Source organism: Hoplias malabaricus, chromosome 4 (genome assembly GCF_029633855.1).
Source record: "Hoplias malabaricus isolate fHopMal1 chromosome 4, fHopMal1.hap1, whole genome shotgun sequence".
In the NCBI taxonomy this organism is placed as follows: Eukaryota; Metazoa; Chordata; class Actinopteri; order Characiformes; family Erythrinidae; genus Hoplias; species Hoplias malabaricus.
In genome coordinates this window covers 57,284,760-57,297,169 of record NC_089803.1, presented here as the reverse complement: position 1 = coordinate 57,297,169, position 12,410 = coordinate 57,284,760, and the positions used below count along the sequence as shown (strand labels likewise).

General features: G+C 40.1%; 1 protein-coding gene across 1 annotated transcript in view; it reads right to left on the bottom strand.

The window, feature by feature from the left end:
* The window catches only part of ano2b (anoctamin 2b), a 53,783-nt gene that overhangs the window by 14,994 nt on the left and 26,379 nt on the right, over window positions 1-12,410 (bottom strand). The window contains exons 13-17 of the mRNA XM_066667523.1: window positions 4,727-4,801; window positions 4,421-4,622; window positions 3,330-3,441; window positions 2,920-2,977; window positions 2,679-2,779 (exon numbers count right to left, since the gene is read on the bottom strand). Coding sequence (XP_066523620.1) covers window positions 2,679-2,779; window positions 2,920-2,977; window positions 3,330-3,441; window positions 4,421-4,622; window positions 4,727-4,801 — 548 coding nt within the window. The remainder of the gene's footprint in view (window positions 1-2,678; window positions 2,780-2,919; window positions 2,978-3,329; window positions 3,442-4,420; window positions 4,623-4,726; window positions 4,802-12,410) is intronic.

Sequence of the window (12,410 nt, the reverse complement as noted above, 5' to 3'; positions counted from 1 at the left end):
TCTGATGTGATACGATCCTGTGGAGTCAGTAAGGAGACAAGAAGTATGATGTAGGTCAGGTTTATGTATAGAGGGAATTGTGGGAGATTGAGTCCTCCTGTCCCCTCTGGCCTCTATCACACTGCTTTGCGTCAAGCACACTCCAGCAATGTGCCTTTCCCAATAATGTGCAGGTATTTATAGTGCAGAAGAAAAAGAATCTTTAAAGTCATGCTCTCCTCATTCTCCTCTCGCGGGCCTCTCCACGGACTCATTCTCGTCATTTGCATTCCTTTGTTAACTAACTTATGTGAGCATAATTTTTAATTGCCTCAAGTAAAAGGACAACATGGCACTGGAAACCGCAACCGTCATGCATCTTTATACAGTGCTACCAGGTCTATGTACTGTGCTTAATCTAATCAATATGTATGACTTGTATAAGATTTAAATCTGAAGAATTACACTAAAAGACAAAATATTTAGCAAATGCAGAACTACAACTACGCAGAAGCATATACTTTTAGAAGGTGTTGTGTTTGTGCATGCTCATACATGATCATTCCCTGGTAATCACTCTCTCCACATGCACACACATACACACAAAAAATATGTGCAGCAGTGCTGGTGCCAATAAATGATTGATATGGCCACTGTTGTAGGAGGGTGCATTAGGCCTGTTACAGCCATTTTGCTGTTGCATGCCACAGAAGATTTAAGCTGAGCCATGACAAGCAAATACCAAAGAGTCACCAGCATTTACTGCCTGCCCAGTTGAGAGGATGGAATAAAGCTAGAATGGTACATTAATTATCATTAGTAGGATACAGGGCATATTTGTGATGTAAAACAGAGATGTAACACAGGAACTGTGGTTGGATAATGACCTGGCATTTTAACCCAGACTGATAGGTCTCGAACCAGGTTAAGTACATCTAGAAGCAGGTTAACCACAGGACAGGAAACCTAATACAGATATAGGATGTCCTAACAACAGAATAAACACTCAGAGAGGGGCCTACAGCTTCTTAAAGGTGCCCTTTTTAATCATTTAAACTGCAAACTTTTTAAACTGCAATAAATTGTTAAAACATATACTTCTGTAAATCATTGGGGAACCACTATAAAATGATAATATTGGTTATTTAGATATGACAGTGAGTTATGGAAATGTGTTGTAACAGTTTAAGGGATGGAGAATGTGGTTGGTGCACATCTGAAGGACAGCAAGGGAGAAACAGGTTAAAAAAAAGTATTCTTAGTATAGGGAATGTGTGACTCAAGGTCAGATCCACTGCCCTGGGGGAAACATGTCCTAGTTTTCCATCCATCCTGTCCAAGTTCTCTCAAGCCCTTGTTACAAAAACTAGTCAGACACATGTTGACTCTTGTTGAATAACTATAAAACATGACACAAAACACCATTCAGTCAAAAAAGCAAAAACCTTCCGTTTCTATTTTCCAATCAGTGGGGGGTTAAATCAGATCCAGTCAATTCTCTATTTAATTAGCTCTAATTATTTTGCCAACAGAAGAGCACCTTTTAAAATGCATATGTTTCTGTAACTTCAAACTCAAACAGTAGTTCCATGTTCACATTTTTAGGAAGAAGCATACATGTCATTATTGTTATAAATATGAGTCAAAACTTACATTCTCACATAGGATATTTTTACAGTCCCTAGTCGATCCAAAGGTTTTTGCCGGTTAAACCTATTCTAGATCATCATACTTGTGGCTTACATAAATGAATTAACAAGCTCAATGAATCTAGATAGGTGCTGACTCATGACGACCCTAAACAGGATGGAGCTGTTACAGAAGATTGATTAATTAATTAATTACAAACACACACATGCACCTGAGAAGAATTTCTCACAACATCTCCACCTACCAAAAATCAGGGTGAATATACAAAAGACAAACCAGAATTATATTAGAGAAATTAATACTAACATAACAAGCAACCACTGGGGCATTCATATTATTCAAGTCTGTCCAAGACCTCTGGAACAATTTCACATTTATGTGAAATTCAAACAACTGTTTCTGTAAGAAAAAATTCAATTACGAAAACATCTTTTGAAACTAAAGACATTTTCCTTGAGACCTATAAATCTGAACAACCAATGACTAAAGTAGTTGAGTTTTCTACAAAGCACCTAGGGCACAGTGAACATAAAGGGGTTGCAATTTTTAGCTCAACTACCCAATAACCTTGAAGGCCAAATACCTTCCTGTGTGTATGCATAGGAGTACCTACAGAGGAAAAGTCAATAAAGTACTACTGCCTTTGATGGCACATAAGTGAATAGCAATTTAATGTGATGATCATGGCTCATCAGTGCATTTGAGCTTGTGTGAACATGTGAAGGTCCACTGGAATGTTTGTGTGTGTGCTCACATGTGTGTGAGAAAGAGAAGACTGACGCATAATGAAATTCAGAGGCCCAGAAACCGTAATCTAGGGATTTCCTGTAGAGGGAAAAGCACAGAGAACTTTAGAACCTGGATCATATGTCCAAGAAATTAACTGACAAAGTTGTTATCACGGCAGATCAGATAGAGCTACCATCTGTTTGACGTTCCTTCAGTTTAGAGAGGAGAGGCATGACTGCACATGTTTGACAAGGAACTTTAGCGAACAGAGTATACACATAAGCGTGTTGGTGGAGAATTTGAATATGCAGAGCACTTACGGTATTGCAATCTCAAAGACATTGTTCTGAATGAGCTGTTTCCCCAACATGATGATGCTGAGCTGAATACATAATTCAATTAGACATCCTCCAGGGGCACACTGAGAGCAAGGGAGTGAAAGAATAGGATGAAGATAATTTGATAAATACGTTAAAAATAAATGTCACTGATAACAGCAGTTTTAAAAAATAAAGTAAGGCAACAAAAACAACAAACACAACACACAAAATCTAGATTCACCTCTTCCATACGGTAATCATTGAAAATATAAACATAGTCTCCAGGCCGCCCAGCAAACCTGTTGTCAGAGAAAAATATAAAGATCAAAGTCATGGTACATTAGATAAATATATATTTTTGTGTCTCTGAGCTGCACACATGCCACACATCTGCTTTACTTAAGGTTTATTATCTGCATTAGAAATATTTCAAGATTTACAAAAAGCTTTACAGAGCCAAGGGGATTTTTCTTGGTCTACCTCAATCGAAGTAGTTTTATCATTCATATTCATGCAGAGCAAAACATGAAGACTAAGAAACAAATACTCTCTGTTCATTACAAAAATTACTCCATCCATTTGTCTCTTTTTATTATTTCACTTATTATCACCCTTAGCTATAAAGTCCTTATAAAAAGTTAGATCACTTACCTCCCTTTGAAGAAAGCCACATAAAAAATAGGAGCGTAGGCATTCATGAACTTCAGTAGGAAGGCCTTCAGAATTAGACGCTCCTCAAAGTTAGTCTCTGTCTTCGGGATCTCTGCAGATGAGAACAAGTGCCTTGAGGCAACATAAATTAACTCCCCTACTGTCCCCTTGACATCTCTTCCAGTGTATATTATATTTATCTTTTCTGATGCACAATACAGCCATAATAATACCAACCCAGGCACACAAAAAAAGAAAGTACTCCAAGTCAGTAATTGAAAGATTTGTGAGAGGAAGGCATCTGAAGTACATCAAACAAACAGAGTATGCAGTAAACTGGACCAATCTGTCAGTGTGGAGGCCTGGCAGGCCATAATCAGGCCCAGCAAAGTGCCTCTGGAAGTAGGTTAAAATGTGGTGTGATGACACACTTTCACTGTATGTGGTCGATGTGGGGAAAGGCCTATGCTTTATTCAGTAGGCACTAAAAAAGTGCCCCCCACTACTCTCCTTGCCTCTACCTTCATCTATGGAGGCCCTCATTTATTTAAACATCTCTTAAGGAAAACTGAGCTCAAATTCCCCAGGTTTCCTAGACTGGCAGAGAATCAATCAAACTTTCATGACCACAATGGTCCAGAGCTTTAAGGCATCAGCAGAAGTCTAGTACAGAAATAAAAAAACGAATAAGCCCCAGGACTTAGAGACAAAGTGGATTATATTTGATAGCCCACTGTACATAATGTGTTTAACTTTGATTTAATTAAATATCTGTTGTGTCTGACTCCACTAAGATTTACACTTAACTGCAACCCAATCCGAATCATGGAGTTAATCTTTACTTTAATCCTGATGATAATTTCATCAGAACAAGTGCATTTACTAAAATGTGAAGATCAGTGAAAGTAAATGAATTAATAATAATAATAATAATAATAAGTCATATGTTGTTCTAAAGTTTAGTCCAGTTTCATAGCGCAATAATTTGAAGGTCTCCTGAAAGTACCATTATAGTGAACATTAAACATTGTAACAGATGTGTGCCTCAAATTAAATGCATATGACATCAGGTAATGTAGAGAAAATCTCACCCAGCTCTGTAAGCCAGGCAGCCACAGAGCCGTAGATCTCGTCAAGGATGAGAATGACCACTAGGTTGATGATGACAGCCGTGGCAGTGACGGTCACCCGCACATTGGACTTGATCTGGGGATCTGGACTCATGGCCAGCAGGGCGGAGATAGTGATGCGGTACACGATAACCCCAAACACAGCGGCGAAAGTCACACCAAACTAGAGAGCAAAGAGTAGAGACAGAATGAATAGAACGTATGTAAAGGAATAAAGCCATGGTCTTAACATGATTAACATGATTTAAATATAATAACCACTCTCACCATTAACAGAATGGAAGAGATGTTAATGAAGTATCCAGGCATCCTGTCCCTCCATGTAAGCTTCTCATCCCCAGTCTGCAGGGAGAGAGAGAGAGAGAGAGAGAGAGAGAGAGAGAGAGAGAGAGAGAGAGAGAGAATGAGAGACAAAGCAACATAAACCATGTGACAATAATATATGATATCTACTTGAACTGTGTTTGCTAGGAGAGTGAGTGTGTGTGTGTATGTATCTGTGCATTAAGGCTGAGTGTGTGAATAATGAATTACAAAGGCACAATACTGTCTCCTTGTCTCCGTATAAGGGAAAGCTGACATATGTTATCAACCATCCACTACACCAAATTTAATCAGAATATCTTCAAAAGTCCACACTTTCAAAGCCATTAAAAACGCACTTTCAATGAGCCGAATAAAAAAAAACATGCTACAACTAGCTTCTTTTTTTTCTATATTTGTATTTTAGATATAAACCAAAGCAGTCAAGGCAAGAACAACGGAGTTTGCAGAGCTGGTGTCATGCATCACTATAAGCTAACAGAAGCAAGCAAGAAGACAGAAGAGGCAAAGTAAGTATGGGGAGAGGCTCTGGCAATTATTCGCCACGTCTTTAGGTTTACTGCCTGCTGCCATCGCTCAGGTTCAATTACACAGGAATGTGTTAGTGGTCAAATCTGTGTAAAACATTTTTTTGCTGTAATCAGCGTAAGTGGTGACACACAAACAGCAAGAACGCCTCTCCCAGTAACACAGCCTGTAGAAAACAAGAACAACAAATATAGTTGCACAACAGATTCTATAGACAGGCGCTCTGAAAGTTGGAGTTCAAATTTCACTTCTGCATTCACTTGCTGTCTAAACCCCATTGCTATAATTGGGCTCATTAAGAGAGCAACAGCACCACCTAGCACCCAGAAGCACAGGCCATGACTAAACCTTGGCACCGGGAGAGCCAGGGCAGCTAAACTCTGACTGCTACACTTGAGCAAAGTTCTCAGCATGTTACAGCTTTGAGGGTTTGTAAAATAATGAATCCAGGTCATGCAACACCATTAATCACAAACCACGAGGTGGGAGCCAATGGACATGTGCTCTCACGGGACATTTTTTGTGGTGAGGAAGACAAGGCAGTGAGGCAGATGGGCTGGGTTTCCTCCTTAAGCAGCCATACCATTCCAAACAAGCATGGACCATTCCTGGATTAAGGAGGATTTCTGATACCAGCTACATTGCATGCATGAGATGATACGCTGGACCGCAGAAATAATATTGTTCCTCAATAAGTTCCTCAAGCAAAATCTAAAGCTGGAAGAGACAAACTTGCTGCCTGGTGAAGACTGCATACATAGATGAATTATTATTGCTGGAGCAGCACAATATCAAAATTGTGACCAGTACAAAAATGGGCAAACCGGTGGTGCAACAGGTAGTGTTGCTGCCACAGCGCTTGAGGTCCAAAATTTTGGAAGGTGGATTGGCTGTGCAAGATCGCCAACAGGTGTGAATGAGAATACATGTTAATGAGTGAGTATATGATTCCCTGGGATGGACTGGCACCCTGTCCAGGGGTGTACCTGCCTTGATTTTAATGATTCTAGGTACACTCTTGGTACATATTCTGTACCTTTACTTAGGGAACATTCATTCATTCATTCATTCATTGTCTGTAACCGCTTATCCAGTTCAGGGGCGTGGTGGGTCCGGAGCCTACCCGGAATCACTGGGCGCAAGGCAGGAACACACCCAGGACGGGGCACCAGTCCTTCACAGTGCGACACACACTCACACACTTACTCACACATTTACTCACACACTCACTCTTTTGAGTCGCTAATCCACCTGCCAACATGTGTTTTTGGACCTTGGGAGGAAGCTGGAGCACCTGGAGGAAACCCACGCGGACACAGGGAGAACACATCAAACTCCTCATACACAGGACTTATATATTGTTATTTAATTTTACACAGTTCTATAATATAAACTCCCAAATATTCACCTGCTTCTGTGGAAGTGAATGTAATGTAACTTTAAGGAACACAACTGGATTTTAAACCCACAGATGTACCTTAAAGGGTACATTTGCACTGTTTGTACCTTTAGTGACATTACCTTTTTTCGGAGACTGTATGTATATGACCAAAATACAGAAGCTGTGGTCCGAGTAGCCCTGGACCTATTTGGACCTATTTGTTGGGACAGACAAATCATTCATTACTGGTCTGTAAATGCTTATCCAATTCAGGGTTGTGGTGGGTCTGGAGCTTACCCAGAATCACTCGGTGCCAGTCACATCACACACTCACATATAACACACCAACAAATTCACTCATACCTATGGACACTGTGAATAGCCAATTCACCTACCAATGTGTGTTTTTTTGACTGTTGAAGGAAACAAGAGAACCCAGAGGAAACCCACACACACGAGAAGAACAAACATGCCACACACAAATTGTGTTTTCAAAATAAAATAAAAAACACCTCAATTTCTGTTGTAGTTTATATTGGAGCTTAATGCTTAACTAATAACACATATGTACAATAATTTCTATTATTCTGGTAACGGTCTTAATTTCAGTCCCAAGAATCACAAATTTAATGGTCCTGGTGGGTAGTGCAAATTTTTATATCTGTAAAACTAGGTCAAACCAATGGCTGTACTTTGTTGTGCTTTTTTCCTCAATAATATACAACAAGCATAAATGTACAGGTATAAATTAAATGTCTGAAAAAAGGCAAAGGAAAAACTGCAAAGAAAGAGGAGAAAGATAGGGACAGTCTGGATTTTTTTTTACTCTCAAATAACACATTACTCACGTAAAGCACCACACATACTCATGACTAAAACAAGCTAAATGAGACTTATTCAGTAATTCTTGGAAACCTGAGTTGAAGGAAAGTTGAGGCACACTTAATTTGCAATAATTTATTACTTCTTGATGTTGATTCAGGGCAAACAATTAATTCCACTCATCTCTTAAAATGCTGGGAGTCTGCAAATGATTTAAGAGAGAGAGCATGCTCAACCACGACCAGCTTATCCCATCTCTCTCCAGGCACCCACGGCTCTAATCTGTTTCTCCATCTCATGCTGATGGAGAAATAACCCACATCAAGACCCAGACTAACCCTCAATGAAGCAGGTCAAAGTTTGCCCACAGAAAATACAAATAATATGAGCTGAGCCACAAATCTTTCACTAGCGTAGTTGTACTGTAGCAGTGGTTGGCCTGGGGTGTGGGATGCTTTGTGGTCTACAGCTGGCCTGGGGTGTGGGAGCCTATGTGTGCATGTGTTTTTGTGCTGGTCGGGCCACGGGTAGCGGGACATGTCCGGGGGGAAAACTGTACATGGAGCTCAATGGATTAAGCCCACAACTCAGCAGGAGGAGACTGTGCCCAGATGTGGGCCTAAATGGCAACCCTCTGATTGAACATCTGTGAGAGAATTTATGTCAAGTATACTCAATAGTTATTTTGCACATTTCAATGCATAATTACTGTTAATTTCCTAAATGTAATATGTCATTTTTAGGACCAGATATCCTATGTGAAAGCTAAGCAAATAAGTGCAAAAAAAAAACGCAATTTCTTCTGGAGCATGTGCTAATTTACTTTCATTTCATAAAAAAAAAAAATAGTTGAACCAGGGTGAAGAATGTATGAGAGAAGCAGTCATACAGAATCAGAGGGAAATGTGGAAATAACAATATGCTTAAAAAGTGTGTCAATCTGCTTCCCCAGCTTTGTGTGTGAAGGGGAAGCTCTATGTCAGTACTAATAAAGCCAGGGTGTCTTTTTAGCAGCCAGCTGCTGGCAGAGCCCCTCTGCAACATCTGTTGTTGTGTTTTATCAGAGGAAGAGCAGGATTGCTGTCTTCAGCCTCTGTCATACACTTTCCATTCATCTCTCTGTCACATAAAACAATCAAAATAAATCCCAGCCTGCAACACATGGCCTCCATGACAGTAAGCAACAGACGTATGTAAGATTTGGCGCATAGGTGGAGTTCAGACAAGGCTTTCTTTCTCCTTCAGTAGAGTATTGTCCTCAGGTCAACTCCACAGCCGAGACACGGATATGCAGTTGTATGCAAAGGTTTGGGCATTTCTGGATGCACAACTTCTACAGAGAACACATTTTGCAAAAAAAATATTATTTTCATTCAGCAAATGCACACAAATATTTTGGGAAAAGTGCCATATTCAGGTTTGTTCCCTGTAAATGATTTATTCATTTCAGGGTGTTCAAAGGTTTGCATATAACTGATTGTCCAGTAGTGACATAGTTGCCTGGTGCTATCACAGACACATAGACCCTCCCAAAAGGGCTACGCTAAGCTCCTTGGAAAATTAGTGACAAGCTCACAAGCATGGGGATTTCCTACGAAGCCATATGTCACTGCATGCAGGACAGATTGACGTCACAGATCGTCACTCCCGATCCCCACCCCCCACCATTCCCAATCCCCTTTCCCCTTCAATGCCAAGAGGAGAGAATCCGGAAATGGGCATCCACCCATGTTGGCCATGCAGAACACACAACTGTGGCCCTGTCCTACAAGGCTTAGTGGATAGCAAGAGCATTGGAGCAGAGATTACAGTTGTATTAGCCACACACATGCTGCACTGGCCAGGTGTCTCAGACCAAACATACGACATGAACTGTGCAGACCTTAGACCAGTGATCCTCAAATAAGTGTCTATGGACATTTTGGTCATGACATATCATCAAAAATATATGGGTTAATAGGGCCATGCCAATAAAGCTTATTGAATTGATAGGTTTTCTTCATAAAGACCAAATTCTACTAAATTTGTTGCCTCGTAAGCTCAATATTCTGCTCATGCAGAGTACTATAAATACATATTCAAAAATAAAAAATAATTAATCATTTGTCTATTATCTTAAAATTCACAAATAATCATCTATAAAGTGACAAAATAAAATATACATTTATGTCTGAAAATGTCATAAACTTGCTAGGCCTTGTATCAGACCACTACTCAAATTCCAAATGCATGTTAATTACAAATAATACATGATAATGACACCTAAGCCTTTTGCCTGCCATAGCAGAGGATGATAAAGGGAAGAAGATATTTCAGGAGGGGGCTGAATAAAGTTCACCGACTTTTGGGCCACGGGTCTGTCGGGGGATAAGCTGGTGTGAGCCCCATCTGACACACATCTTAAATCCCTCTCTTTCACACACACTCTTTTTCCTACACATTTCCCTGGGCTGAGCAGACTCAAAGCTGCTGTCACATAAACACACACGTACATAAGCACAGACAAAAAGGTCCCACACACTGTATAATTCTATCATGTGTTTTCTGATTAATGGCCTTCACAAGGCCATGGATTACAAACACTAAAGATGACTTTTAAGGGTGGATAGTAAATTTAATAACACACTGCCTGGTAGAAAAATTCCAGATTTCCGGTTAAGATATCTTCACTCCAAGAGTTCCTTAATGCAGTTATGGATAACTTCCATGTAACACTCTCAGCACATTATCAGCCAAGAACCCAGTGTAACTCCAAAGAGCCCTTAAGTCTCAGAATAGGCTTACATCACATCACGTCTACCATTATGATCAATTTGGGCGTTCACAGTAAGAAAATCTTCTTCCTGCAGGAAGAACAAGAGCGGACATTTTCTGAGAAGGATTGTAAATGTCAAACGGATTGAATGCTTGTGCATCAGCATCTTTAGGTTGTGCCTTTCAAAACACAAATAAAATAAAGCATGTGAGGAGGGGGGGATTGAGACGCCCTTGAAATAACTCATAAGAGTCTGTGGCGAGGAACAGGCTTTGCCTGAAATAGCCATACTTATCAAGAGCACCATAATTTATGCATAGGAGTCACTAATAGCTGTGTTTATTAAAGAAACTCTCCAAGTTGGCATCACTGAGTGATAAGGCTTGTAGAGTATGACAGAGCGACCCCAGTCACATTCATATGAAGGGGGCTGAGAGTGGAATGGTTGCCATGACGATGAGGCAGGGGCTGCGGCTAATCCGCTGATTTGGAGTTCTGCCCAGCATGAAGCTGAGACACTCCTGCTGATAGAGTACGCTCCCTGTCTCCTTCTTCCTATCTCCCTCCTTTATTGAGGCTCTGTATTATGTCTCCATGTCTTAATTTAGAAGTCGTTTTGCTTATCTGTTCTCTCTGTCATTCTTTCCTTCTCTTTGAATCTCTCATCATTTTGTAGCCTGCTGTCTCGTTTTTCCACTTCACCTACCATCTATCAGCTATCTTTCCCACACTGTTTTAATCTTTCTATCTGTCACTAGCATACTCTCTCTCTCTCTCTTTCTCGCTCACACAATTTTTTTCCAATGTACGTTCACTGGGCTGCAGTCTAGCTCTCTCTGCTGGCCAGTGAATAGACCAAATCATAGTCAAAAGAAAGACATAGAAAGCAAAGGAACCTACATCACACATTGAGCACATATGTTTATATTTTTATATCCTCTTAAGTATGTCATCCAGTCCAAGAGACTTGATGTCTTTGTAAAAAGAACGCTAGAAGCACACATTCCTTTAGAGCATTTAATAAGTTACATATTGCACTCCTCAATATAACACATTCCTGAAATTTCCATGACCCAAATACCTTGCAAATGTCTTTTTTGTTTCCTTGGACCTCAACCACACATAAATACAACTGTAAACCCTTGTGTAAAAACCCTCACTCCTTTGAAGCAAGCAACTGATACTGTAACTTAAACCACTGCTGTTCCACATAAGTGTTTTGCCAGTTTTCATACACTGTGCACTCATATACAAGACCAAAAAATGTCCAATGACAATGCTGAAGCCAGGAGTCCTCACCACTACAAGTCACTCACTGCAGCATGGCCTTCAGAAACAGGTCACCCACCAGCCAAGGATGGCACCATCTATAGTCCCATGACTCTTCTCTCTGTGGCCAACAACGATGAAAACACAAGCTTGATTATAAAGCGTGTAACCGCAGTGGACTTTACCCATTTTCTGAGTTTTATGATCTTTTTGTTTGTTCACTGCCTTCAGCGTGAGAGAAAAAGAGTGTCATATGCATCTTCTGACAGTGAGTTTATAACAGTGGGAAAGGTATCTATTAAAAGATACTTTTAAAATGTAGATGTCTGACATCTAGGGCAGGACTGACCGTGGGCCATTCTATCTAGGACACAGGAGCTAAACATAAGACAGGAGCTTCCCATTGAAAGTCACTGCTAGAAATCTGTGACTCTTGGACAGACGTGTCCAAGAATAATGAAAAGTAGGCTAACGTTCAGGTCAGAGTGCCAGAGCAAGTATTACCCAGAGAGAAATCTCACATTTCCCAAATCATTTAGACCCTATTTCTGTGTTACAAATAGTTTTTTTTTGGTGACTTCGATCATTAATATCGGGTGCAATCTTTTTTTCTTTTTTAACTTCTTAAATCAGAAGCCACTCTCTTTGGAAACAGTGCTAATTTGTTCTAAAAGCCAATACACAACAAAACCCCAAAAAACAAATCCCAAACTTTGCAAAATATGTACATCACCCGCTGCTCTTCTACACACATTCAATAGGTGGTCTTTATATATATTTAAAGGAGCAGCTCCTTTAAGACCCCTGAGCTACAAAGTGAGGTCTCTATTGACCAAAGTTTATTAGGATATAACTATATGTATATTAGCTTT